This window comes from Rattus norvegicus, chromosome 3 (genome assembly GCF_021556685.1).
Source record: "Rattus norvegicus strain SHRSP/BbbUtx chromosome 3, alternate assembly SHRSP_T2T, whole genome shotgun sequence".
NCBI classification, from domain to species: Eukaryota; Metazoa; Chordata; class Mammalia; order Rodentia; family Muridae; genus Rattus; species Rattus norvegicus.
In genome coordinates, this window is record NC_141536.1 from 7,174,323 (window position 1) to 7,201,488 (window position 27,166).

General features: G+C 53.2%; 3 protein-coding genes, 1 long non-coding RNA gene and 1 other non-coding gene across 21 annotated transcripts; 3 read left to right on the forward strand and 2 right to left on the reverse strand.

The window, feature by feature from the left end:
* Positions 1–368: 368 nt before the first annotated feature.
* Lcn12 (lipocalin 12) lies at positions 369–9,801 on the reverse strand. Of its 4 annotated transcripts, NM_001395074.1 has the most exon segments (6): positions 6,736–6,841; positions 7,830–7,931; positions 8,064–8,186; positions 8,250–8,326; positions 9,008–9,144; positions 9,557–9,716. In NM_001395074.1, coding segments are annotated over 6 exon segments (582 nt in total). In that variant the 5' UTR covers positions 9,671–9,716; the 3' UTR covers positions 6,736–6,812.
* LOC120102031 (small nucleolar RNA SNORA48) lies at positions 3,604–3,740 on the forward strand. Its single transcript, XR_015685142.1, has one exon. It is a non-coding gene; the product is annotated as a small nucleolar RNA SNORA48 (small nucleolar RNA).
* On the forward strand, positions 4,374–5,379 carry LOC147995381 (uncharacterized). Its single transcript, XR_015684188.1, has 2 exons — positions 4,374–4,716; positions 4,927–5,379. It is a non-coding gene; the product is annotated as an uncharacterized LOC147995381 (long non-coding RNA).
* Positions 9,802–14,840: 5,039 nt separating the features above from the next.
* On the reverse strand, positions 14,841–16,425 carry C8g (complement C8 gamma chain). Of its 2 annotated transcripts, NM_001399303.1 has the most exons (7): positions 16,256–16,425; positions 16,001–16,137; positions 15,751–15,821; positions 15,560–15,667; positions 15,200–15,301; positions 15,092–15,130; positions 14,841–15,006 (listed from the first exon to the last, which is right to left on the reverse strand). In NM_001399303.1, exons 1-7 carry the CDS (start codon positions 16,391–16,393, stop codon positions 14,993–14,995), a joined length of 609 nt encoding a protein of 202 aa, NP_001386232.1. In that variant the 5' UTR covers positions 16,394–16,425; the 3' UTR covers positions 14,841–14,992. The 2 variants fall into 2 exon arrangements, with proteins under 2 accessions (NP_001386232.1, NP_001386233.1); NM_001399304.1 differs by lacking the exon at positions 15,560–15,667.
* A 548-nt stretch (positions 16,426–16,973) lies between these two features.
* On the forward strand, positions 16,974–21,428 carry Fbxw5 (F-box and WD repeat domain containing 5). Of its 13 annotated transcripts, none has more exons than XM_087652935.1 (10): positions 16,974–17,327; positions 17,472–17,575; positions 18,046–18,261; positions 18,455–18,612; positions 18,908–19,082; positions 19,162–19,310; positions 19,440–19,869; positions 20,179–20,326; positions 20,408–20,620; positions 20,701–21,428. In XM_087652935.1, exons 3-10 carry the CDS (start codon positions 18,069–18,071, stop codon positions 20,942–20,944), a joined length of 1,710 nt encoding a protein of 569 aa, XP_087509061.1. In that variant the 5' UTR covers positions 16,974–17,327; positions 17,472–17,575; positions 18,046–18,068; the 3' UTR covers positions 20,945–21,428.
* Positions 21,429–27,166: the final 5,738 nt, after the last annotated feature.

Genomic DNA, 27,166 nt, shown 5'->3' on the forward strand with positions numbered 1-27,166 from the left:
GAGGGGTGGCTCATCGCTCAGGTAGTTCATCTCCCTCCCTTCCAACCCTCCTTCCTGACCTGCCTACCCCCATGTTCTTCCAAGCCTCAGCCTGAGCTCCCTCCTCTGCTTCTCTGCCCTAGCCTCTCTCCAAACTTTCAGTTTCCCACGCTGGTCACCTCTCTGATTAGCACTGAGGAATGAAGGGTTCTTACCAAGCCCGGCTGAGAGGAGGACTCTCCCTGTCATTGGTTGACGTTAGGGACCTCACTACTTCCTCCTCTGGCTCCCCCTCCAGAAGTGAACAGCCCAAAGAGCTAAGATGAGACCCCCACATCACCCACTTTAAGCATGGCGGAGGTGTCTCAGAGACACAGAAGCCTGAGAAGGGAGGTGGTTACATCTTTTTATTCTTCCCCGTGGACCATGAAGAGCAGAGGGACTCCCGAATCATTCCAGCAGCACAAATCTTGATCCTGTCGGTGTCTTCGGGGAGTCTCATGCTGTGGGGCTGAGTCTAAGAGAAAAGGAGGAGGGCAAGACCAGGGTAACATTAGGGAGAGCAGTTTCCCTTGGGAGATAAAAGAGTAAGATAGCAGTAAGACCTGGAGGGTCTGGGTGACTGGGAGTGGGGGCAGCACTTGGGATATAAATAAATAAAACAAATATTAATAATAATAAAGGAACTGATAGCCTGGAGGTCTTAGGACCCAGATGGGAGGGTGTTAAGGAAGGGCTGCTCTGTGGTGCTGGGTCAGGTCTTTCACATGCCTGATCTCCTTCCAGTGCTAACGTCCACCTCCAGGTGGACGCCGCAGGTTCGGCTCTGGAGCCCAGCAGGCCCAGGTGGTACTGGGAAGCCCCCCCCCCGAGGGCCTGGTCCTAGTCCAGCTGACCCCGTTTCACTTCCAGCAAACTGCAGGCTCAGCTCTAGGGCCCAGCAGGCTGGTCCAGGCCCAGCAAGCCCAGGTGGTGATGGAAGGGCCAAAGTAAAGAGACTTATCTGACCATCTGGCAAGCCAAGGGCTGGGTTTGTTGTCCCGGGCAGAGCTAAGCAGCTATATGTGATACAGGATTTAGATACAAGGTTTCTTTTTCTGCCAAGAACCCAGAAGGGAACCAACCTCATTTGGGGAGCAATGCCCAAGCCCCATTCCATCTAGCTGAGGATCCCAGTTGAGACTATGAAATTTCCAACCCCACTCCTCAGGAAGCCATGTGTATTAACCTCCAGCCTCCAAGCTGACCTCTGTACTCTGACCCCAGACTGTCCTCTGGTACAGCACAGTTCCTACCCACGGAGTCCTGCAGGATGTTTGCTGCACCCTGGTCCCTGCACTCACCTCTGGAAGCCTGAGAGTTGCTGAAGGGGATAGTGGTCTCACAAACATGCCCCGCCCCCACACTGGGCCTCCGTGACTAGGAAGGGTGTGAAGGGCCCTGTGAGCTGAGGCAACAAGCCAACAGGTGTGTTCAAAGGGGCCTCTGTGAAACTGTCCCTGCCCCTCTGCACAGCACTGCTCCTGCCTCCCAAGACTGCACAAACAAGTTCTTGCCATGATAGTCACATCTTACCGGAGGCTGCCCTGGAGGATGTGTTGGGCAGCCCCCCAGCAGTAGAGCCAGAGAGCCTGGCTGCTCTGTTTTAGAGCAAGAGTCAAACGCCGTCTCCCCATTGCTGGATTCCAAGAGTTGGAGAGCCATTGGGTGTGGGAAGGCCCTCCGACTTAATCGCCAACTCGCAAGAGTTGGTTTCCTGTCTGGTCAGATAGCTTTCGGCTCTCAGTACACAATGAATCCGTCTGACTGGGGGTCTTCACACTACTGAGCTGACCAGCAGAAAGGAATCATTGTCTTAGCTAGAGGGACTCATCTCTCCTTGCCAAGAGGAAGTTGCGTTTCTGCTTCAGAATAGAAGATACTCACTGTGTACCTGGGGTTGTCTGGGGTGCCTTTTGAACCTAATAGTGAAGGTCACAGGACGACAAACACCCAAATTTAAGGTCAGTGAAGGTAAGGTCTTCTGGAAGCTATAACCTTATGAAGGCAAAGAGGAAGCTTAGAATGGAGCACACGCCTAGCACATGCCTAGCACATGTGGGACCCTAAGTTCCTGGGATCCCGTCTCGGCATCACTAAAAGAAAGACAAGCAAAGTGCAGCTGAGGCCCCATCCGGGCAGAGAACCGGGGGAGCTCACTTAGAGACTGGCCTGCTGCTCCTCACTGCTCCACAGTGTTGAATGGAACTGAGATTGAGAGAGAAGGGGATACAATGAATGCCACAAACACTGGAGGCTGTGTAGTTCCTATGACGTCTGTGTACCATCTGCTGTGTCCAGCCATATACACTGTCTTCTGCACGATAACGTGGCCTCAGATGAGGGTATGGGTCAAGGCAGGAGCTGTGTAGGAGCCTCCGACTGTGTGAGGGATCGGTGCTTCTCTCTGGAGCTAAAGGTCTGTAGCTTTTCAAATGTGTGTTTCAGGCTGAGAGACACGGGTGACACACACACACACACACACACACACACACACACACACACACACACACACACCTCAGGCTCTAGGGTGATGTTTTCAAATATGTGTTTCAGGCTGAGAGGCACGTGTGACATGCACACACCCACTACACACACACCTTGGGCTCTGGCGGGAGGAGGGCTCAGTGACAGCCTGGTGTTGTGGCCACCCTTCTCTCCTCTGTCTCCTCCATCTATCACACCAGAATATTTTCTCAGGAATTGGTTGTGCTTCTCCAGGTTGCTGTCGTCATTATGCCTGCGTGCTGCCATTTCTTCCTCTGGCTTCACAGGTGAGTCTTCTGCTGGGCTTTGCTCTGTTTATGGCCAAGAGCTAGTCCATCTGCTTATGGGAGACCCTCCTTCTTTAGAGACACAGAAGGACTTTTGTTTTCAAAGCAAACATTCCAAAGATGACTGGAATGGGAGGCTGCTGCTGGGAGATGAACTTCCTAGGGGGTCCTGCCTTGTGGATTTTAAAGTTGTTGTTGTTGAATATTTCTGAGGTGGTGGCACAGTCTTGTAAGTGGCCCTTTCCCCCTATCAAATCATAGTGGACTCTACCTCTTTTTTTTTTTTTTTTTGGTTCTTTTTTTTTTCGGAGCTGGGGACCGAACCCAGGGCCTTGCGCTTCCTAGGTAAGCGCTCTACCACTGAGCTAAATCCCCAGCACTCTACCTCTTTTTATAGGAATCCTGGCACCTTCCCGCCATAATTCCTATAAAAGGACTTGTGAGAACCGCAATCCAAGTGGTATTATACTGGTGTCCGGTCTTCGAGGATCGGACCTTTTGTTAGCGTTGGAGAATGCCCTGGGGCTTTAGTTCCTGCTGTGGAAGAACACGCTCACCTGCACTGCACAGAAGAGCTCTCTGCGTCTGGAGACACAGCCACCGAGGTCGGAAGCCATGTGCTCCGTGGATACAGCTCTGGGATGAGAACAGAAGCCGTGCTGGTCTTAGGTTTGACCCAGCTAGGCCAGGCTCTGATGATCATAGAAGGCATGGTCACATAGGTGGCTCTTCTGACATCTGTCCCTGATGTCACATGGTGGTCAAACTCCTTCTCTACAAGGAAGGCTTGGTTCATAGAATTGGAGGCTACGTCCCCTGGCGAAGGGCAGAGAGACACTTTGTTGGTGACGCTGTTCTTATATCAGTCAGGGGCAGAGCAGTCTTCTGCTCAACCTAGCTTGACGCCTGGCTTGGTGGCCAAAGCCATCTTATGCCTACGACTCATAATAATCTAATCAAATCAAGTCAATTCCAGGCAGTGCAGCATCGGAGGAGAAAGACAGATGGAGACCTTTGGTCTGCCTTGCCACACAGGCCTGGTGGGGAACAACACCGACAGATCTGCCCTCTACTCCACAGCAGGACAGACACATTGAACCCTACCATCACGCAGGGCAGCAGGGAAGGAGGAAGACAGATCTGCAGACTGCCATGCCACCCACATTCCTGCCATCATGATATAGGGACACATGGTGTCACTCAGGGCCCCGCCAGTCACATGCCCAGCCTGCAGCAGGAGCCACCACAATGTGCATTATGTGGTCAGATGGGAGGGAAAGAGAAGTGGAGCAGCGTGAGTATCATGAAGAGAGCCGGAACTGGAGACTCGAGGGTAAAGAGAAACAGCCTGCTGTGAGTGTCTAGCCCTGTCACCTGGAGCCATGGCGAGGTCCCAGCCCGAGCTGCCACTGAGGGCCTGTAGCTCTGCACTGTCAGGAGTCAGTGGCTCATTAGAGAACATGGGATGTCCCTGTTCTGGGCAGCTACCAGGAAATATGTAAATACCCAAGGGCTGAGCAGAACTACCTCACCGCTCATTGGCTGGAGCACTCTGGAGAGCTGGCCCCACCTCTTACTGGTGGCAACACTTGGGAGAGTGTGCGTCATCCAGGCAGCACAAAGGGGCTGGTAGGAGTGGGGGTATCTGCCAGTGAGGTGGTGTAGGTACTGTAGGTATGGGGTGGGGTGTGTGTGTGACATCCTCTGCCACTTCACCCCACCTCCACCCTGCCCTGCCACCTGAGGCAGTCTGGAGAGCTGGCCCTGTCCCCTCACTGGCTGTAGCACCTGGGAGAGCAGGCCCTGCTCTTCACCTGAGCTAACCAGTGAACCTGGCCCTGATGCCAAAGGCTGAGATGAGCCAGCCCTGAGGATGTGAGAGCGGGAGAGCTGGCCCAGCCCCCACAAAGGCTGCAGCACTTGGGTAAGTGGGCTCCACACCTTGCCTGGGCAGCACAGTGGAGCTGGCTCTGGAGGCATGGGTGTGGGTGAGCTGTCCCAAGGGCAGGAGAGCGGGAGAGCTGACCCTGCCTCCTGCCGATGGCGGTATTGGGTGGTCTAGTCTGAATGGTGCTGGAGAATTTGCCCTGATGATTTGGATAAGGAAGAGCTGACCAGCTCATCTACTACCCAGCGCAGATCCAGCACTCTGAATTGGCCCACCCCAAAATCTACATCATCTGTGAACATTTGGGATGTGTGAAAGGGCTAGTCCTGCTGACCCAGAGCTGCAGGATCTCCAAGACACAGGGCAGCAAAGGGATAACTGGGAGGAAGCCTAGGGAGGATTCAATATCGATGGTGTCTCAGAAGCCAGAGTCTGAAACCAGACCAATGACTCACTGCAATGAACATTCGCCACAAGTGAAGATGTATGGACACAGGGAAAGACTGTGAGACACACTGTGACACACTACAGCTTCCATGATGAGATGGTTTCTATGCCTTTTGTTTATTCATGTGCTTCTTATTTTGAGGGGGAGGTTGCAAGGGTGAAGGGTGAACATGGGGGCACAGGGAGATGGGTAGGACTGGGGTGCATGATGCTAAACTAACAAAGATTCATTAAAGAGTTAAAAATAACAAAGGCTAAGCCTGTATCATTCCTTTCCTCATTGCTGTGGAAAGTATCTGACAAGAAGCAGCTTAAGAGAGAGGAAAGGTTTACCTCAGCTCAGTTCTACGTAAGTCCATCACCATGAGGAAGAACAGAAGCAGGAACGTGAGGCGGGATCTAACCACATCCACGGTGGGGAGTGAGGGGGATGATTGATGGGGCTCAGCTCACTTTCTCCTTTCTATGTTGTCTGAGGCCTCCCAGTCCATCCATTCATCCATCTGTTCATCTATATACCTGTCCATCCAGCCACCAGCCACCCATGCATCACCCACCCAGCCACCAGCCACCCATGCATCACCCACCCAGCCACCTACCCACCCATGCATCATGCAGCCAGCCAATCATCAGTCCAGTCTTGCAGTGAGTCAGGTGCCATCTTGGACACATCTGGGACACAATTAAGGGTGAAAGAGACAAGGCCTCCCTTGTAGACTTTGATTTGGAGGTCAGATATCAACAGACTGCTGAACTGCGTCCCAAGGCTCTACTTATGGCATCCCTTGAGACTACAATAGGGTTGGCCTTATTGGTGTCATCATTAACGTCCTCAGGTCTGTACCGACCATGCCCCAGCCAGGGTCAGAATGTGCTTGGTTTCTCTACAACTTGCTCAATAGGAAGTGGACATGAGGCCATGCACCACTGCCCAGGGCATGGGGAAGGTCCACCATCAGAGGGATCGTAAACTCTTCCACTCCCGCAATCCCTGGGCCACCCTCCCAAGCAGCAGAGTGTTTCTAGGAGGGTAAAGTTAAGTCTGGAGGCTGGCCTGTCTCTGCTGGTTGACTTCTATGAAGGCTGACAGCTGTGGAGTCAGCCCATCGGAGGGCTTTGGCCCATGACCTACTCTGCCTGTTTCTTGTGGCTGAGATGGGCTTAGGCATGGGTAAGACAAGTGGTGGCCCACTGCTGTGGACCAGGTGACGTGAACTTTGTGCTGACCTCTTGCACACTTGGAGCTGGGATGCTTAGGTTCCGAACCCACTGCTTTGTGCTTCGCTATTTTTGAATGGCCCCCCTAGAACGAGGGTCAGGCCTCCACATCACACAGAAGGAAGCCATGCCCTGTCAAGGCTTCTCCTGCCTGCTCTGGGGCTCTGAGTGTTCCTGTCTGCCACACGGGACCCAGGGCTGCACAGTCCACCATGTCCAGTCAGAGCTCTGCTAGATACAGGGGTGACTCGTGATCTCGCACAGGGGAGGAGTGGAGTCTTGTACAGATTGAAAAGCCAGTTTGGGGCTGCTCAGGGGATGACCGTCATGGTCCTGCCGGGCTGGAGGCTCTTGCCTCTTACACACCCCATGATCACAGTAGTCACGTTCCAGAGTCACACTGGGTGTTTATTTATGTTGAGAGCAATGGCAGGCTGAGGCTTTACTGGCAGGAACTGTTTCCTTCTTCAGCAGACTTTTGGATCCAGTAACCAGTCTAGTGGGGAGGGGACAGACAGTATTGGGATGGTGGAGAAAAGAGGATCAGGGGACTGACTTAGGAGGGACAACAGGCAGGCAGACGGGAAGCTGGGCAGGGAGATGAGACCAGAAATGACTCCAGGGAGGGGTTAGGAGACGTGCCCCACTCTGTGACCAGTCCAGGCTCCTCCAAAAGTCCTTGCTTACCACTGCCTTTCCCCACAGAATTTAGACTTGTGGTAGATCACGGTGGCATGGTACCATGAGTACTAAGGTTAGTGAAAATATGCACGTGACCCAGATGTGGTGGCACAGGCCGGAAATACCCTCACCCAGGAGGTAAAACGGAATCATGGATTCCAGACCAGCCTGGACTATGCAACAAGACCCTATCTGTGAGGTGATGGTACATGTGTGAGCAAGCGTGTGCAAGCATGTGCCTGTCTGCATGCTTGTGGGTACACGCTTGGGTGTTCCAATGTGGCTGAGCAGATATGTGCCAGAGGTGGCATGATGGGAAATGGGCTGGCCTGGGTGGCGACTGGGAAGAGGCCCTGACTCCAGCCATGAGAGGCCGAAGACGAGGCTCAGCCTGAGGCCTCTGGGCCTTCAGTCCTCCCAGACTTCCCTACTCAGAATATGCTGTCCCTGTTCAAGGACTTCCATGGATGGACTCCAGTGTCCTGCAAACAGGAAACCAGAGTAGAGAGGACAGAACAGGAGAATCTGTGTGGGGAGGAGGCAGCCTGTGACAAAGACATGGGGTTGGGACAAAATGGTCTAGGACTCAGATAGGACCATGAGCCATGGGCACCTCCCTTCTGGCTCAGGCTAAACTGTGAACAAGCACTTGGTTCAGACGGTCTGGGACTGTAAGGCCTACACATGTCCCCTGAGGACCCACAGGACCTGGAGAGTGTCTAAGGACTTGTGATGGCCAGGGGAGGTGCCACCATTGTCTAGGGTCTCCAGACCCCATCACCCTCTGCATACAAACCCATTACCAGTTAAATCAGGGAAGAGAAGGTTGTTCTTTGTGAGGTTTTGGGTCTTGGTCAGGCAGATGAACCTGTCTATTGTCTTATGAGTTATCTTCCAGTCTCTACCTGTGGCCAGAGGACAGCACAGCTCTCAGTACTTGGTGGTGGTGAGGTATTTGTCCCCAAGCTGTCCCACACCCAGGAAGCACGTGCCCTTGAGGACAGTCATGCACAGGGCCCAGGGAAGCAGGGGCTCACCCAGAAGGCTGACCCTTGTGATGTTCTGGTTGCTTGCCTGTCTGAGGGACAGCACCAGGGCGAACTTGACGTAGTCTGTCTCTATGACCTGTATGTTTTCTTTGTCTGCCCCAGGCCCTGACCCTGGGGGACACACATGTCAGGTTCCCAAGGCAGTCGTATCCCTCCCACCCCTGTCTCTCTTACCTCTGTTGTCCCTGGTGAATTGCCCAGGCTTGTTTGTTGGGATCAGGGTATAGGACCAAGTGCTGCAATGCTTGCCCCTGTGGGAAGGATAGGCAGGAATAGAAACAGAGGTGGGGCAGAGGTCTAGGAAGCCAGCCAGGCCCATCCTGGTAGACTACCAAAAGAAAAAAAGAAAAAAGAAAAATCAGCCGTTCATTTGGAGGGATCTGCATCCCAGAAGAATGGAAAAGACTGGAGCCCCTCCCCAACCCTGCTGTTGCCCCGGCCTCAGTTCTAGGATCTTTCAGCTACTGTGTGCTCTTCCTAGAAGTCTGTCCCAGTGCCACAAGAGTGACTCCTGCTCAACCCATACACAGGTCCTCAAGTGTATAGGGACTTGCCATGTTAAAAAGAAAGTGTTTCTGGGTATCAGCCGCTAGCCCCCTCTGGCACCCGAGCCAACAAACTCCAGAAGAGCCAAGGACAGACTTCAAAGTGGAGATGTCTGCCACAGGAACAAGAACCTGCCCAGGAGATCGAGGTAGGACAGGCAGAGCCAAGACAGAGACTGAGAAGGGTCCCTGGCTCCGCAAGGGTCTCCACAAGAGTCACGCTGGCCACAGGAAGTCACCAGATGCCTTGCAATGGCCATGAAGCAGGCTGTGCTAGACATGGCCTCCAGATGTGGTTCCTCAACCCACAGTGTGGCCAGGCCATGCAAGGCTCCCAGAACACAGCCCCAAGTCCCTGACTGCTTGCACGACAGACACCCCACTCACCGAGTCATGGAGTTGGTCACCTGAAACTCACTGTTGTCTCTCAGCTTGAACAGCGTGATAAAGGAATGCAGCAAAGGCCGGTGCTCTCTCTTGTAGGTGTTGTCTGCCAGACCGAGGACAAACCACTCCCCCTGAAACTGCATGGCTGGTGATGGGCACAGGCAGCCCCTGCCCACCCTGGCCTGGGCAGCCCATGGCCAGTCAGGACCCCTCTTCAGCAGGCAACTGCAGGCCAGGGCTGCATCAGTGCCACTGGCAGACCCTCAATCTGCCTTTGATGTGGCAGGCAGAGAGTGGCCTTGCTCAGGAGCCGGGTGGGATTCCCCAGTCTCTGCTTGTCTCCTTACACAGAGGAAGCGATCCGTGCAAATACAGAAAGTTACGGGGGTCCCAGGCCCTGTTCTGCTGAAGGTCATGGGCTCACTCTTAGTTCAGGTTCCGCCCTGGCCTCCCTGAGCAGTGCACACAGGCCTGCACGCTCCCTCCCTCCCTCCACAAGCTGGGACCCTAGTCAGTGCAACCTGTTCCTCTCCTTTGAAAGCCCTATACCTTGTCGCTTTGGAAGCTCGTCATCTGGGAAAAGCCTTGAGGCATGGTTGGGTTCTGACCCCCCAAAATTTGGGGCAGGGTGAGTATCAGCCACAGAGCCCACCAAGGTCCCATCCCAACAGCCACCAGACTCCAGAGGGACATAGCCTGACCGAGGTGTGGCTGCTGCGGAAGCTTGTTCCGAAACCTGTTTCTTTACAGCCTAAGTGGCAAGCGCCCTGAGGAGTATGGCAGACAGGTGGGTGTGGAAACAGGGCAGGGCTGACCCTCTTAGACCCCAAACACTTGCCAGGGTCTCTTGAGTCCCAGCCAAGGAAGAGAACGCCTACTAGGTCCAGCTGGGGCCATCTTGTGACTCCAAACACCTGTCCTAAGTGTGCTTCTAGGTGGGACAGAAACCCGCCCACGTCCACCTTATCTAGCTGTTGTGCCAAAGAACAACCTGTTCTAGGTGAGGATCATAACCCCAGTGTTCACAGCTTCTTATCCATGGATCTGGCCGCTAGCCCCCAGGCCACCCCCCCAGGCCATTCCATGCCCCCCTCCCCCACCATGTGCTAAAACCGGTGTGGGCTTAAGTACTGTCTGTCCACTCTCCGGAACACAGCGCTGGTCAGAGGGAAGGGAGGGGCCTCAGGAACACCAGGGCCCCCGTAAGTACTAGGGGGATTTCAAAGAGACCTCCCACGCAGATGGGAGGGGGTCTGGGGGAAGGACAATGTAGGAGTCTTTTTTTTTTCTTTTTTTTCTTTTTTTTTCCGGAGCTGGGGACCGAACCCAGGGCCTTGCGGTTGCTAGGCAAGCGCTCTATCACTGAGCCAAATCCCCAACCCCCAATGTAGGAGTCTTAAGAGAGCAGGAACAGTGGAGGCGGGACCTCATAAATCTCATTCTTTTTTTTTTTTTTTTTTTTTTTTTTTTTTTTGGTTCTTTTTTTTCCGGAGCTGGGGACCGAACCCAGGGCCTTGCGCTTCCTAGGCAAGCGCTCTACCACTGAGCTAAATCTCCAACCCCATAAGTCTCATTCTTTAAGAGCAGGACCCTAGAGCTGGAGAGATGGTTCAGTGGTTAGGAGCACCGATTGCTCTTCCAGAGGCCCTGGTAACCACACATAATGGAATCTAATGCTCTCTTCTGGTGTATCTGAAGCTAGCAACAGTGTATTCACATAAAATAAATTTAAAAAAAAAAAAAAAAAAAAAAAGCAGGCCCCTATAGGAGTAGGCTCCATGGGATGGTCCAATGGGGATGCTCTGTGGACGTGGCCTTCAGCGAATGGGGTCCTATAGTTTCCCAGGTGCTAATTGGAGCAGATTGTGGTAGAAACCCAACACCCGAGGCTGTGAGTGATTGGTGCTAAGCTCTTTCTGGTTACAGGGTGTAGATTCAAGAGAAAAGCTATGCAAACTTAATGTAGGTGATTCCTGCATAAACTTCCTAAAGGAGGTTCAGCGCCATCCCAGCCTGTTCCCTATGCTGTTTGTGCGCAGGGCAGAGAGGGCACTTAGAAGACTTGGAGACCCTGGGTTCGGTCCCCAGCTCCGAAAAAAAGAAAAAAGAAAAAAAAAAAAAAGACTTGGAGAGCTGGACAGACCCAAGCGGGTCTGGCCCAAGCGGGCCCTGATGGACCAGGCTTTCCCAGGCCTGTTGAAACTTTGCAAAGGGGACTTGGCCTCAGGAGCTAAGCCCATGGTGACCCAGTGGCCTAAGCAGTGTCCTGGCTGTACTCTTTCCTAGGTCTTGGAAGCTGACTACTTATTGTACTCCATTTTCCTTCGAGCCTGTCCGGAACTGGAGGCGGGGCAGCTCCTCCCACTTTTAATGTGATTGGTGGTCTCCGTCCAGGGTTCTACCCTAGATTTACAGCAAGTAAACAATCCAACCATCTTAGGACAGAAAGAGATCTGGGGCCCCGTGTAGTGTCCTGAAGCTGACCGGACTTCATACAAGGCCAGGATTGTGAGGAGGGGTCATGCACGTGATGACAGAGATCACCACACAGAGTTCAGACAACCCACTCCACAACAGCCACCCTGGAAGCGGGGCCCTCCTTTCCTCCTTCCCTCTCCTATACTGTCTAGGACCCCTTCGTGGTGCTCCTCTTTTCTTCCTCCTACCTGCTCACTGCTGCCTCTGTCCTCAGCCACCTTCCTCTTTCGTTCCAATAGGGACAGGCAGAACAAAACACTTCTTCATTGTGCTCCATCTCCTCTCTCGGGAAGACTCACTCCCCTGTCCCAGAATTCTTCCCCAGGACACCGTCCTGAGTGGCAGGAGGCCCCTGAGAAGGCCTTCAGCCATCCTCATAGCCAGGGTGCTACCTGTACATGGAGCACCTGGGTGTACAAGAAGGACAGATGCCCTACTGCTTGGCCTCTTGAGAAGAGGCATAGCCCCTGAAGTCCAGGTAGGCAGAACAGGTCACCTACTCTGCAGCCCCTAAAGGTCAAGTCCTCTAATCCTGTGGTCTCAGGCAAGATATTGACCTCTACAGATTTTTTTTTCTTTTTTTTTGGAGCTGGAGACCGAACCCAGGGCCTTGTGCTTGCTAGGCAAGCGCTCTACCACTGAGCTAAATCCCCAACCCCTGACCTCTACAGATTTTTAAAGTTATTTTCTTCTTAGATATTATAAATTGCCTATTAGAATTCAAAGGCGGTATACAAATTAGGAGAAACATGTGTATGAACATGTGTATGCACTGTACATATATATGCACGTGTGTATGTGGCTGTGCAAGCATGTAGAGCAATAGGACACTGGGTGCCCTATCTGCCCATTCCATTGAGGTGACACTCTCACTGGAGCCATGCTGGAATGCAGCCAGCTTCGTGGTCCTGCCTCTGCCCTGCCTCTGATTCAGCATAGGGTTGTGGGTGGGGCTGGCCATGCTGAGATTTTTAGGTTAATTCTGGAGCTCCAGACTATGCCCCCATGGTTGAGCGGCAAGCATTCTTAACCACTAAGCCATTTCTCCAGTCCCTGTAAGAAATAGTTAAGTGGTTAAATGGGACTGGAGAGATGGCTCAGTGGTTAAGAGCACTGTCTGATTTTTCAGAGGTCCTGAGTTAAACTCCTAGGTACCATGTGGTGGCTCACAATCATCTGTAATAGGATCCGATGCCCTCTTCTGGTGTGTCTGAAGACAGCTACAGTGTACTCACATACATAAAATAAATAATTAATTCTTTTTTTTTTAAAGAGAGAGATAAGTAAAAAAAATATATATGCATGGGGCAGTGAGATAGTTCAACAGGTAAGGAAGCTTGCCTCTAGGCCTGATATTCTGGGTGTGACCTCCAGAATCTATTAAACATGGCCTGCAAGTTGCCCTCTGTCCCCCACAAGTATCCTTCGATACACACACGCATGCATGCGTCTATAGATATCACAGGAATACCTAATATTTTCAAATGTAACTCAAGTTTTTAAGACACTTTTTTTTTTTGGTTCTTTTTTTTTTCGGAGCTGGGGACCGAACCCAGGGCCTTGCGCTTCCTAGGCAAGCGCTCTACCACTGAGCTAAATCCCCAACCCCTTTAAGACACTTTTTTAAAGAGACTAAAATGGGTATCAATTCTAGAGCTCTGTGTCAAAAGCTAATGGCTTGGTCCATGCTTGGCTCATTCAGACCCATCGGGCAACAAGGCAGAAGGCAAAGCCTTGGCCACATCAGCCCAGCCCCTACCAGAGTGAGACCATCACTTTCTGTTAGGGAACACAAGAGAAAAAGGGAAAGGTATCCTTGGAGCTAGGGCAGTGAGCCCAAGGCCAGGCCCCACAAGACTATGGGCCTCCAGTGAGCTCTATTTCTGTGGATAGGACAGTCACCTAAAATTCCTCCTTCTCAGGCCCCTTGTGGTTCACTTTCTCTCCAGTCTATTTTCCTGCCCTCCCAAAGTCCAGCTGCCCAGAGACCCTGTGTGATCAGAGCCTCCTCCAGGACAGATGTGGCCAAGAGCAGCCGCCCACCTGTATCTCTGTAGCTTTCATTCCTAAAACTATGCCAGCAGACAGGGCTTCTCCTGACTGCTCCAGGAATCACAGAGCAGTCTGCCAGTGCTACAGCTCACTTGGTGCATTGCTCACGGGGAGGACATGGCAGAATGGGAAGCAGAGGGGTTACTCCACCTCCCTAGGAGAGCAAGGACTTGCCTATTTTGTGTCCTCAAGGGTTGGGGCATTTGAGAAATGCTTATCAAATGCACATTGGAAGTTGCCAGGCCAGCAGCAACGCAGACAGGAGCCCAGCTGCGTCTGGGATGATGCCCAGTTCCCTGAACTCCAGCCCTACAGGGCCAAGCAAACCAGCCCAGGTCTAGAAAGAACATTGCTTCTGTCTGGGGAAAAGGCCCAACTCCTCCTTTATGGGGATATACACAACCTGCTTCCTGCTCCCTGTAGCTGGTAACCTTGACTAGAGTCAGGTTAGGGGGTCCTGGGGGCAGCTATATCAGGAGTTCTACCCATATGCCAGATCCCCATGCTCTCTCCTGACTGGAAGTCTGCTTGCTCCTGGGCTGCAGCTTTCTACTCTATGCGCTCCAGCTGCTCCCTCAAACCTACCCTAGTATCTACCTAGCAAGTGCCTCTTGGCCTATAGTTCTTTAGCCTCCAGGGTCAAGGATTAGGAGGGGCTTAGAGGGCTTATTGGCAGGAAAGGTACTCTAGCAGGACCCTGAATCCCACCCCCCATGGGTACTAAGCCAGAGCACAAGGCTGGGGTGGGAGAGTAAGGGAAGGTAGGTGCCACAGACTGCTTTCATTACAGAGAGGAGCAGGCTCAGGAAGAGAGTGAGGACGTAGTGCTGTTTCTAGTCCTACCTCCCTAGGACAGAATCCTCACATAGCCAAGGGTTGTGTATGGGCATGTGTGCATGTGCATGCGTGTGTGTGCATGCGTGTGTGTGTGCATGCGTGTGTGTGCATGTGCATGCGTGTGTGTGCATGCGTGTGTGTGTGCATGTGCATGCGTGTGTGCGCGCGCGCGCGTGCATGTGTGTGTGCCTGTGCGTGTGCATGTGTGCGTGTGTATGTGCATGCGTGTGTGTGTGCATGTGTGTGCGTGTGTGTGTGCCTGTGTGTGTGCATGTGTGCGTGTGCATGCGTGTGTGTGCGTGCGTGCGTGTGCATGTGTGTGTGCGTGTGTATGTGCCTGTGCATGCGTGTGTGTGTGCGCATGGGTGTGTGTGTGTGTGTGTGTGTGTGCACGCGAGTGCATATAAATTCCCTTCCCACCTGGGCCTGGTGGAACTCCTGTTGAGGTTGACAGAAAAGACCCAAGGCCAAGTCTGATGTTTACTGAAAAGTCTCAGGACAACAGAGCCGTATGAAGGGGTGCTTCTGGGGAGAGACAGGAAAGACTCCAAGATTGTATTCAGGATGCTCAGAACTCTCTGAGGGGAGTCCATAGCTTCTCTACTAGATGGCCTCATTTCACTTCGGCATCTCTGCAGAGGACAAAAACCTTAGCAAGGGCAGGAACGACCTGACCTCACCCCCTCCACCCTACTGCTCTGCCCTGCTGACACTCACCATTCAGGATGTGGAATTGGTCTGCAGTCTCACAGAAACCTAGGGGACCAGGCAGTAGTAAGGGAGGATTGGGTGCCATCGGAGGATGACTGGGCTGGGGATACTCACCATACTTGGGAAAGAAAAAGATCTGGTCTTCTGTCAGGTTGGCTCCCCTGACTCGCTCCTCAAACGCATTCAGGGCAGAATCACTCACAGGCAGTGTGCGGGCTGTGGGATAGGCAGAGTTGCCGTGGTTTCGACAGGGCAGGGTGCCCAGGACACAGCCAGGTCAGCTACTCCCCACACCAGCCCCTGTGTAGCCATTCCTCTAGGGTGCCTGCTACTGAGACTATGGGGATAGAAAAGGAACAGGGTCTGTGTGCCCATCTGGGGTCACCCGGTCCATCAAGATGGATTCCAGGATGCAAAGCACAGGTGAAGTGTGAAAAGCACAAGGCCGTGTGTGACGGCAGGACTAGTACGCACTGTATAGTTTCACAGACAGCCTCCTCGCCTGCTCCAGATACAGGATGGCAAAGCTCTGGTAGTCGGTCTCAGCAACAACCACATGTACTGGCCCACGGGCCCGTGGAGCTAAGGCAGAACCACGGTAGCACATCATTCCCTTCCCCTCTGCCTCCAGCCACGAACCCTCTTGCTCGATGCCCTTGCCTCACCTTGGAGCAAGAAGCGGCCAGGGACCCCTGTGATTCCATAGAGTTGGCGCACCTGCCAGCAGATCCCGTCTCTGGGCAGGGGAAGAAGGAAAGTTATAAGAGGAGGCACCGAGGCTCTAAGAACTCCAACCCAGGAGTTGGGATAGTTATCTAGGCCACAGAAGAGCTAGAGATGAGGTTCAGGGTCAGGAGGGCAGGGTAAGGTGGGCTCAGAGTCTGGGCTGAAGATGGAGGCCCCACTGGTACTCACAGCTTTCGGAAGGTGCTGGCAGCCATAGCTGCACCCTGGGGAGCTATGTGCAATGTAGTGGCCTCAGCCCGGTGTCCCTGCTCCTGAAGAAAGCGGCATGCAGAGCCCACAGCCACAAGGAGCCATGTCCCTGCAAACTGAAAGTTGAGTATGAGGGGTCAGAGCTGAGGGAATGGGAAACCCTGGACCAATTCTGTCAAGCTAGGCAAGTTCTTGCTGCTCCTTTACCTACCCCAACTCACTTCCAGCTTTTACCTGCTGAGCATTGAAATTGGCCTGGGCCTGGATGGTGCTGATGGGGGATGTAGACCCATAAGGTTTTCGAGTCCTTTGGCCCAGCGAACTGGCCATCAAGATCAGGGTGAAGAATAAAACAGCCCCGGGGGACAGCATGGCCGTTCTGTGACAGTAGGTGATAGGACAGGGAGGTGGAGGGGTGCACTGTTCTAGGTCAGAGTCCACTGTCCAGTGCCACAGGAAGCACAGTCCAGAAGTCCACATCTGTCTTCCGATTATTGAACCCCCAACCCAAGCCAGGGTCCACCCTAGAACCTAGCCTTGACAGGAGCTTGGCATTGTGTCCCAAGTGCAAAGTTAGAGTTGTCCTCTGCACCCCTATTTCCACTTGAGGTCAGTGCTCAACCCTTTGCACGCAATAACTGTCTTTAAATCCACAACGAACAACATGCTCATAAAAAGCCACTTGTTCAAAGCTTAGCAGCAGAGAGAGCAAGGGCAGAGTCCCAAACCCGCCCAGCTGAGCCTGGCTCATTACAGCCGTCCTTTCGGGTACCCAGGAGCGAGTACTGTTCTTCGAGCCAGAAAGTAAGAGCGCACGCAGGCGCAGAGAGAGAGACGCAGGCCGAGAGTCAGAGCCTGAGGCGCAGGCGCAAGAGAGGGAACCATCGATGCCTCGGGGCTCTGGGCGTCGAGTCTGGCTCCTCTATAAAGACTCGGAGGCGGGGACTAGAGCGGCGGCGGAAGCCGGGCGCAGCGCAGCGGGCAGAGGCACCGCGGTGAGTCCCGGCTTTGGCCCCGCCGTGCTCACCTGTGTCATCTGCCCTGTCCCCAGTCACCGGCCTTGTGCCCCATTACTCCCAGTCCTGCGGTCACCAGCCTTTTGCCACTTTCGGTGTCCCTCGTCCCCGGTCCTGGCCTTCGTTTATTTTCTCGGGCCTGGTCCCGGTCGTGGGCCTCGCCCTGCCTTGTCCTACTTTAACTGGCCTTTGCTACCTTCACGGGCTTTGTTCACTGTCACCGTCTTTTCTCCTGCAATGTCTACACTTGTACAGCCTTTGGTGGCTTTATCTGGCCAGTGATAGCCTTGGTAGGTTGACGTCGTCCTAGTTCACCCACGGTGTTCAGTAGGTCACTGAAGGAGATGCTGCCCGGTCTAGCTAAGCGGCGTGGTCCCTGCTGTCTGCTCGCGACATTCATAAACCTCACTCACTCTTACCACCCTCCTGGCTAGGCTCTCTCCTGAAGCCACACGACAGCCATTGGGCAGCAGGAGCCCCTTCTCAGAAGAAAGTTAGCCCTGACCTGAAGTCCTGTGGCAGCAAGGTCAAAGACAGGGTGAGGTGCTAAAACTTGGACCTGCCAGTTTGGGCAGCCCAGACCTGTTTGCCTGCCTTGGTGCTCACATGTCTCTCTGGGCCCTGGAGCATTAGGGAAGGTGTCAAAGGCCCCCCACCTGAAAGGTATAAAGATGGGGCTGCACCCCCACCTTGCAGGTTGTATCTGGCCTAGTAGTACTCAGGTGCTTGCTGTCTGGCGCCCCTGGAGAATGTGAGGTGGTGCAACATTACCGTCTGGGTGCTTCAAGAAGTGTTGGGTGTGTGGTGGGGCAGTGCTACTTGTACACACACACAGGGACACACACACATCCCCCCTCCCCCTGCACATGCTCAGTGCAATGGAATTCTCGGCTGGGCAGTTGGTGGGGCTGGCTAGGACTGCCATGTCTGGAACCCCAGACCATCAGTCTCTCCCTGGGGTTGGGGGTGAGGAGGCCTGGGTTGAGAGCAGCCACTGGTGGGTTTCAGGACCGTCTGGGCAGAATGTCACGATGGATGAGGGGGGCATGCCCCTGCTCCCCGACAGCCTGGTCTACCAGATCTTCCTGAGCTTGGGCCCTGCAGATGTGCTGGCTGCTGGGCTGGTGTGCCGCCAGTGGCAGGCTGTCTCCCGGGACGAGTTCCTATGGAGGGAGCAGTTCTACCGCTACTACCAGGTGGCTCGCGATGTGCCCCGCCACCCAGGTCAGTACTTACACACCCTAAACCTGCTGGCCTTGGGCAGGGACTCATGGCCCAAGGACCTCACACATTGGTCACACTGGGGGAGAGGGAGTCTCTGTAGTTGAGACCTAATTAGTGAATAGTGAGTTCCAGAGTCCCTACAGAACAGCTCCGAGTAGCCATGCTGTCAGGAGTGACACTATATTGCCCACAGCGGCCACATCCTGGTATGAGGAGTTCCGGCGGCTCTATGACATGGTGCCCTGTGTGGAGGTGCAGACACTGAAGGAGCACACCGACCAGGTCCTGCACCTCAGCTTCTCCCACTCGGGGTACCAGTTTGCCTCCTGCTCCAAGGACTGCACAGTGAAGGTGAGGGTGCCTCTCCCATGCAGTAGAACTCAGTGGGAAGAGAAGCCAATGGTGAGAGAAGCAGAAAGGGCCACACAGGGCCTGGAGGCCTGGTCTGGACCACTCAAGACCCAAAGCTAAGAACAGCTCTAACCTCTAGTCAGCTATTGGTACGATGTCCTAAGAGTGGGTGGTGAAGGCCTAAGCCAAGGTTCTTGCCCATGAGGACCCAGCACCCTCAATGGAGAAGAGTGAGGACTTCTGTGCTGCCCTGGTGCACTGGCCTGGTAATTACCCTGCAGCCTCTCTGGTACAGATCTGGAACAATGACCTGACCATCTCTCTGCTGCACAGTGCAGATATGAGGCCATACAACTGGAGTTACACCCAGTTCTCCCAGTTCAACCAGGATGACTCACTGTTGCTGGCCTCGGGGGTGTTCCTAGGGCCACATAACTCCTCCTCAGGCGAGATAGCTGTCATCAGCTTAGGTGAGTGTGGGCACCGGGCTGGGCTGCCTGTCCAGTTGTGCCCTGTCGGCAGCTTGCCCATCTGTGCCCTTCCCCCCAGACTCCTTCGCCCTGCTGTCGCGTGTGCGAAACAAGCCCTATGATGTGTTTGGCTGCTGGCTCACAGAAACCAGCCTCATCTCGGGGAACCTGCACCGCATTGGAGATGTCACCTCCTGCTCAGTGCTGTGGCTCAACAATGCCTTCCAGGTTCAGACCGGGACAGGGGCAGGCTGGGCGACAGGTGGGGTAGGGCAGGGCCCAGGGTAGGCTGCACCCCAGGCCTAGCCCTCTGGCCAGCACCCACCTGTTCTGGGCTTTGGATTATGTCCCACACAGGATGTGGAGTCAGAGAACGTCAACGTGGTAAAGCGGCTCTTTAAGATCCAGAACCTCAATGCCAGCACCATCCGCACCGTGATGGTGGCTGACTGCAGCCGCTTTGATAGCCCGGACCTCCTGCTGGATGCTGGTGACCAGGCTGGGCTCCCCTGCCGAGTCTTTGACCTAGGTGGGGACACTGAAGAAGAGGCCACTGACCCAGGTTTGCACACCTCTGGTTCTGGCCATGTCAAGGAAGGTTTACGGCGTGTGTTTGATAGCGTCCTGGATGGACATGGACAGCTGTCAGATTGTGCACTGGAGACCAAGGTGGCTGAGCTGCTGGCCCAGGGCCACACCAAGCCCCCAGAGTGTCCTGACGCTGACAGCAGGAACAAGTACCTCATCTTCACCACTGGCTGCCTCACGTACTCACCTCATCAGATCGGTAATGGTGGGCAGGGCAGGGCCGGGCCTGGGAGGGTCAGCAGCCATTGTGCTGCTCCCCGGACCAGCAAGGCCCCTTAGGTGAAGCTTGGCTCACGCACTGGGATACTGTTCTGGCCCTGGCACACTTGAGTAAGAGTGGTGGAAACCCAGGCGGAGATTGGTCAGCAAGTGAGCAGATGTGCAACTGTGCTTGAGTCTGAGTGTAGACAGTGTTTGTGGACTCTTAGGCCTGTTCTTGGATTGGGAGTGCCCTGGTGGTGATGTCCTTGCAGGCTCTGGATGACCCCTCACCCTGCTCTCCACGCAGGCATCAAGCAGATCCTGCCGCACCAGATGACAACTGCAGGGCCCGTGCTGGGCGAGGGCCGGGGCTCTGATGCCTTCTTTGATGCCCTGGACCATGTCATTGATGTGCATGGGCACATCATTGGCATGGGCCTGTCTCCCGATAACAGGTGGGCCCGGTGAGCTGGGGGCAGCACATACAGCCCTGTGTCCAATAGCTGGCTTGCACCTAACATGTGCCCCTTGCCCAGGTACCTGTATGTGAATAGCCGTGCCTGGCCCCCTGGCTCAGTGGTCGCCGACCCCATGCAGCCACCACCCATTGCAGAGGAGATTGACTTGCTGGTGTTTGATCTGAAGACCATGCGGGAGGTGAAGCGAGCTCTGCGAGCACACCGTGCCTACACACCCAATGATGAGTGCTTCTTCATCTTTCTGGATGTCAGCAGGGATTTTGTGGCCAGGTGTGGGCTCAGGTGGGCTCCGGGGCTTGGGTATGGGCTTCAACAGATGGGAGTGGGCTCATCCAGATGCTATCCCGCAGTGGGGCTGAAGATCGGCATGGCTATATCTGGGACCGCCACTACAACATCTGCCTAGCCAAGCTGCGGCATGAGGATGTGGTCAACTCAGTGGCCTTTAGCCCCCAGGAGCAGGAGCTCTTGTTGACAGCCAGCGATGATGCCACTATCAAAGCCTGGCGCTCACCACGCATTGTTCGTGTCCTGCAGGCTCCACACCCACGCCCACGCCCCTTCTTCTCCTGGTTTGCCAGCCATAGGCGCTGAAGGCTTCGGTGATTTGAGCCATTGGAACCTCCTGGGGAAAATGTCCCCTGTGGTTCCTTACTGCCCTGGGACAGAGTAGCTTATAGCAGTAACGCCTTAGGAGGGGCATCCTGACCCCAACACACAACCTGCTCACTCAGCCGCAGGCTTAGCACTAGGGTAGGCCTTGTTGGCAGCACCAGAGACCCCATGTTAGCCTCTTGGCCGCCGTGGGGTACACGGGACACTGGAAACCCTGTTCACCTACCCTCTTCCCTTGGGTTGGCCAGCTCACATAGCCCCAAGCTGACCTCTGCCTGGTACCTTTCATACTCAGCCAAACCCACACCCTTGGCGTCTTGAGTGTACCCTGGGTGGCAGGCCACAGGCACCGGTCTCTGATAATTCGGGTCTTGCTACTGATGGAGTGGCCTGCAGTGGACCATGGGTGTTGCATGCTGCACTCATGAACTGTTTGGGCCTGAATAAACAGTTGGCAACAGCACATGTCATCTAGTCTGTTTATAGGGAGGGGCCCCAGGCCTTGCTGGCCAGTGTCATCCTGGTGATGTCTGCCTCAGGTCCTCTAGGTGTGTATCCCTTTGACTTCAGCCTGTGCACTGCTGTGAGAGCCAATGGCTGCAGGAAGATGGACCCGCCCAGCCTGGACAGTACCCAAAAGAGGGTGGGTTTTAGCACAGTTGGCTGCATCCTCTGGATGCTCCCAGAGCAGGGTGGGGGTGGGGATAGTGATGCAGATCTGTAATCCTTGCTCCTCCGGGAGCTGAGGCAGGAGGATGGGGAGTTAAAAGCCTGATTGGACTACAGAACAAATTCAAGGTTGATCTAGGCAACTTGGTTAGACCTTGGCTTAGAAAAGTAAGAGGTTTGGGGGTTGTGGTTTGTGGGGATAGTGCTTGCCTTCAGTTCAACTCTCGGTGCCACCATAACCCCCTCTGAAAATGTGTAAGGTGCCAGGGTGCAGGAGGGCAGCTCTAGGCTGTCCTGGGAGCTTACATGGTGTATGGTGCTGACAGTAGAGAAGATTTGGGACTCCAGCGGGGGCGGCCTCCAGAGTGACCAAAGTGACTGGGTGAGCAGCCTGTTACAGTGACATCTCATTTAAAAGCTGTCCTCTCATCAGGAACAGAAAACTTACACAGGGGACTGGATGGACGGACAGGGTAAGTGTCCTTGCAGGTCCAAGCTAGCAAGTGAGCACAGGTTACCTCCCATCCTGCATCTGGCTGCATCAAGGGGATTAGGACGGGCACCAGGCAGATGGCAGCAGAGAGCCAGGCCTGGTCTATGTGACCGTTGCAGTTGGAGGGCAAGTTGCAGTGAGCATCCATCAGCGTGGACAGTAGTGCCAGCAGGATAGGAGGCAGCCCTGCTGGACAGCACCTGGGTTCCTCAGAGGACAGCTGTGTGGAGGCTGGGATGTGGCATGGTGTGGAGCACCACGTCTAGCATGGTTCCCTCCCAGGGCCAAAGCACCAGTGCTAACCATTCTGCACAAGATGAGCATGAAACTGAATTCAGAGCCCATAAGAATCTTTTCTTGCCCTAGAGAGTAGACCAAGCTTGAGCGCAAATGTACTTATGAGAAGTCCAGCAACTTCCCAGTAAAGACTTTGGATTTGACTGATTCAGAGTAAAAAGAGAACAGCAGTTTCTGTAGAACAGAAAGAACACATCACACAAAACCAGGGCATGTAGGAATTTGAAACTGAAGTGTGGAAACAGTAACAAACTACAAGTTCAGCCTTTTAAATGTTGGGCTTTACGCAGGACAGACAACATGGCTCAGCAAGGGAGCCTGTGGCCAAGCCTGTCTGACTGCTCCTCAGGTCCACACGCTGGGAGGAGAGAGCCTCTATGTGCCAGCCTTGGAGTGTGTGCCCCCATATGTACAAAATAAAAAATATAACTTTAAAGGAGGAGGGGTACTCATACCTCACCTCCAGCTGCAGTGGTGAGAGGATCAGGGTTTAGAACTTGGCACATTAAACACATCCCTGTGAAAAGCAGCCCAGCCAGGAGAAGGTCTGACAGACAGTGCTTAGGGCTATGGGTCCACAGATGTGGCTCTAAGTGCAATGGCTGAGAGTCTGGAGACTGCAGGGCAGGAGGCAGCCAGTTAGCTGCCAGTGTTCACTCTAGCCTCCTGAACTGGGCAGCAGGGCCCAAAGAGCAGTCCTGAGCACTGCTGGCCCGTGAGCTGCTTGAAAGTGCCCCACATCCACAGTGTCTCCGGCACCACAGTCCCAAGGTGAGACTCCTTCCCCTGTATCTTGTTGCTATACGAGCCCTCCTGTGGTTCAGTCAGGGAGGGCAGGACAGGGCAGCCAGGTGGTTAGAATCCAATCACCTGGCTAAATGGCCAAACGAGGCCTAAAGGGGAGGCTGGGAAAAGTGGGGGAACAAGTTCAGTCTGAAGTACAGAGGTAACAACTGTGGGGGTTCTACATTTGACTAAAGTGAAATAACTCCCCGGAGACCACTGAAAACTTGGTATTCAAGTTTTTTCTTACATTTTTGGGCACCTGACGCAGCACTTTGGGGGCCAAAAGGCAACTTGCAGGAGTTGGTTCTCATGGTGATGTGGGTTCTGAGGATCGCCCCAGGTCACCAGGCTTAGCAAACACTTCACCTAATGAGCCTTCTCACTGGCCCTAAAGTGCAGTTTATAACCTTTAGAATACTGAAGCTACTATACAGAGAGTTAAAATTATAATAAACTAAAGTACACTAAATGGTCGAATAGCCATCCCATTATACGTAGGAAAACCAGAGAAGAGTGGAACACAAAATCTAAGCATATCAAAGGTCACATAAAAATAATCTTTTAATTTTTCCCTGCAACAAGGTATCAATGTGTAGCCCAGGCTGGCCTCAAACTTGAGATCCTCCAGAAAAGTGGCATGGTAGAAGTGTCCCACCACACACAGCTCCAAATGAGTCCTGAATAAGAACTGTGATCCGACTCTGCCGTGACACCCGGCAGCAAGCCTGGACCCTCCCTAAATAAAGCCTGCAGCACAGCTGGGTTAGGGCACGGACAAGGGTCGCCCCAGGACCCAGGAGGGAGAGGCAGAGTCAGCACAGCGCTCTGCGGAGAGGGGGGCTTGTAGCAAGAGCCTCACATGGAGCAAAAAGTAAAGCAGCCCAGTGGGAGGGAGGCAGCTGTGACAGCCAGCATCCAGGACAGAGCTGCTGCCAACACAGCTGCATAGAACACTCCCGGGCACAAACAATAGGCAGAGGCTTGTCCTGGCCTTCCTTGGCTCCTGGTGACTTGTACCTATCTTGGTTTGTGGCAGTGCTCCTGTTCTGTCCTCACACAGGTGTCTGTCCCTTTAATCTGTCATGTTTGCTATGTGTGTCTAAGTCAAAAGCTCCACTTTTACAAAGCATCGGCCATAGTGGATTCTGAACTACTTTGATGACTTTTTTTTAACTTGTTCATCATTCTAAGGACCCTAGTTCCCATTCCGAGGACCCGGTTCTCAGGGCACAGTTCAGGGTGTTGAACTCAGCCTCTGACAGTGAACTGCGTTCACGGGACCGGTGTGCTTCCTACCCACTCAGGACATGCTCTTCTACAGTATCCACAGAGAAGCTACCAACAGACCACAGCTTAGGTCATCGAGCAAATCTCAACACTTCCAAGCTTTTATTTAAGGCTGAACATCCCTGTGTCTTAGTCCACTCTAACCAAACACCACAGCCTGAGCGGCTCACACGCAACACAAGCTTACTTCCTACAGTGCCAGGGGCTGCAAGTCCACGACCAGGTGCGAAGACCCGAGGCTCCCTGAGGGCTGTTTCCTAGGCAATCAAAGGCTCTCTCCTGACAAAACGCACACGGTGGAGGGCTGGGCACACTTCTCCAGGGCTACAACGGTTCTATTTTCATAATCCAATCACCTCCAAATACTGTCTCTTTGGAGGCAGGTTTCTACATATGAATTTGTGTGAGTCAAAAATCGTCAGTCCTGCCTGGCAGAGGTGGCTCTCCGGAGGCGGGGGTGTCAGCCTCAGGAACTCACACAGGTCTGTTGACTGCAGTTCTCCTAGGCAGGGGTTGCACCTAGCAGCACCCTACAATTTGGCAGCCCAACGATTTCCAAGATTTCACTAGGTATTGTCGATGGTCGGGGGTTTTGCCCCTGTAATGTCCAGTGCCCTCTCCTGATGGGGTCACTGTGGCTCAGATGCTGCAGGATCAACACCATGGGTAGGGGACAGCAAAAACATTTCAGATGTTTCTAGGGCTACCTTCTGGTACCCTGGCCAGAGTCTCCCTGGTCTCCCTGGCCACCCATGGACAGAAATCCAGGCCTTTTCCGGTCAGGTCCTCTAATCCTCCCAGCTCCAACCATTATCCAGTTCTAAAGCCACTTCCGTGCATCCACACCAGATACATGTTAAAAGCAAATTTTAAAAGCGTCTGTGGCCAGCCAGGGCTACACAGTGAGACTGCTTAAAACACAAAACCGCTTGGCTTGATGGTGCACACCTTTAATCCCAGCACTCAGGAGGCAGAGGCAGACACATTTCTGAGTTTGAGGCCAGCCTGGTCTCTATATACTATGTGAATTCCAGGGTGGCCAGGGCCACAAACAAAACCCAGTCTCAAAACAAAACATGGTATTTGTGTCAGGCACAGTGACTCTCAGCACTCAGGAGGCAGATGCAATTGGATCTCTATGAGTTCAATGCCAGCCTGGTCTACATAGCAAGTTCCAGGCCAGTCAAGATTACTTAGTGAGATCATGTCTCAAAAAATCAACCAACTAAAGGGATCTGTGTGTGTGTCTGTCAAGAAGTGGCCTCCTGGCTGGGGATTTAGCTCAGTGGTAGAGCGCTTGCCTAGAAAGCGCAAGGCCCTGGGTTCGGTCCCCAGCTCCGAAAAAAAAAAAAAAAAAAAGAAGAAGTGGCCTCCTGCTGCCTCCCCAACGATGAGCCTCTCAGCCTAGGTCCTATCCAGTAGCTCACTTGTGGCCACCCAGGGCCATTATAGGTGCCAAGGGCCTGAGCCCCCGGTCCAGGAAAAGCACCCTAGAAAGTGCCGACTATTCAGGGGATACAGTGCCCCAGTACTTAGGCTTTCCAAGGCTGATCCTGGTCACTGATCCTGATCCTGGCTATGGGATGATGTCACAGGTGAGGCAGGTACAAGATAGAATGAGGCCTGTCTTTGGACGAGAAGGAAGGATGGGCGGGAGAAAAGTTTGAGGGAAGAGGAGGAGACTGGTGCCGGACCTAGATTGGGTTTTAGACTCTTTTATTGTTATAATTTTACAACAACAGATGGTGAACCAGCGTGATGGGCGAGAATCCACTAGTAATCCTAAGAGTTGAGAGAAAGTTTTCTTTTCTTTTTTTTTTTTTGGTTCTTTTTTCCGGAGCTGGGGACCGAACCCAGGGCCTTGCGCTTCCTAGGCAAGCGCTCTGCCACTGAGCTAAATCCCCAGCCCCGAAAGTTTTATTTTCTAAGTAAGACATCATGATGTCTCAAGTGCGGGAACGTTAAACACAGAAACACGAAGCAGCCTGGGCCGGCACGCTGTAGGTCCCCTGCTGTGTGAAAAAGCAATGGCAGCAGAGAGTTAGAGATAAAGCTGCTTTAGAAGTCCTTCAGGACACTCATATTCCTTCTAACGTGGGCTCCACGGGAATTTTGGGTTTAGATCCTAGTTAGACATGCTACTTCTTAATGACAGGTATTATTAAAAGGTGATTAAGTTTGTTTTTAGAAAGAAAAGAGTAAAGAGATTACCTGAATCAGGTGGGGATTTTCATCCATGGTTCGGAACTTAGGGAAAAATTAGTCACTAACTCCAAGTAGAGTATTGTGATATTTACAAGTTATTAAGTTTAAATAAATATCTGTGACTCCGGGTAGGGAGCTTAACAGATGGATATAGTGGGCTAAAGTCCTGGTTTGATATGTTGCTTATTGATATTGGAATTGATGGAAGGTATTTGGTTTGTTTTACGAATTACCCCCCTAAGGGCCATATGGCTCATTGATGCCGGCAAGTGAGGGTTTGTGGTTATTTTTGATATTTACCATAACAGGAAGCTCAGATTCTCTTAACATAGGCTCCACGGGAATTTCAGATTTATTTCCTGATATCACAGAGTACAAAAGCCTATCAGGCTTATTGTTTAATTGTTTAGCTTACTTCCTTTTTAAAAAATTGTTTAATCTTCAGAATGGGTGTGACTTTGAGT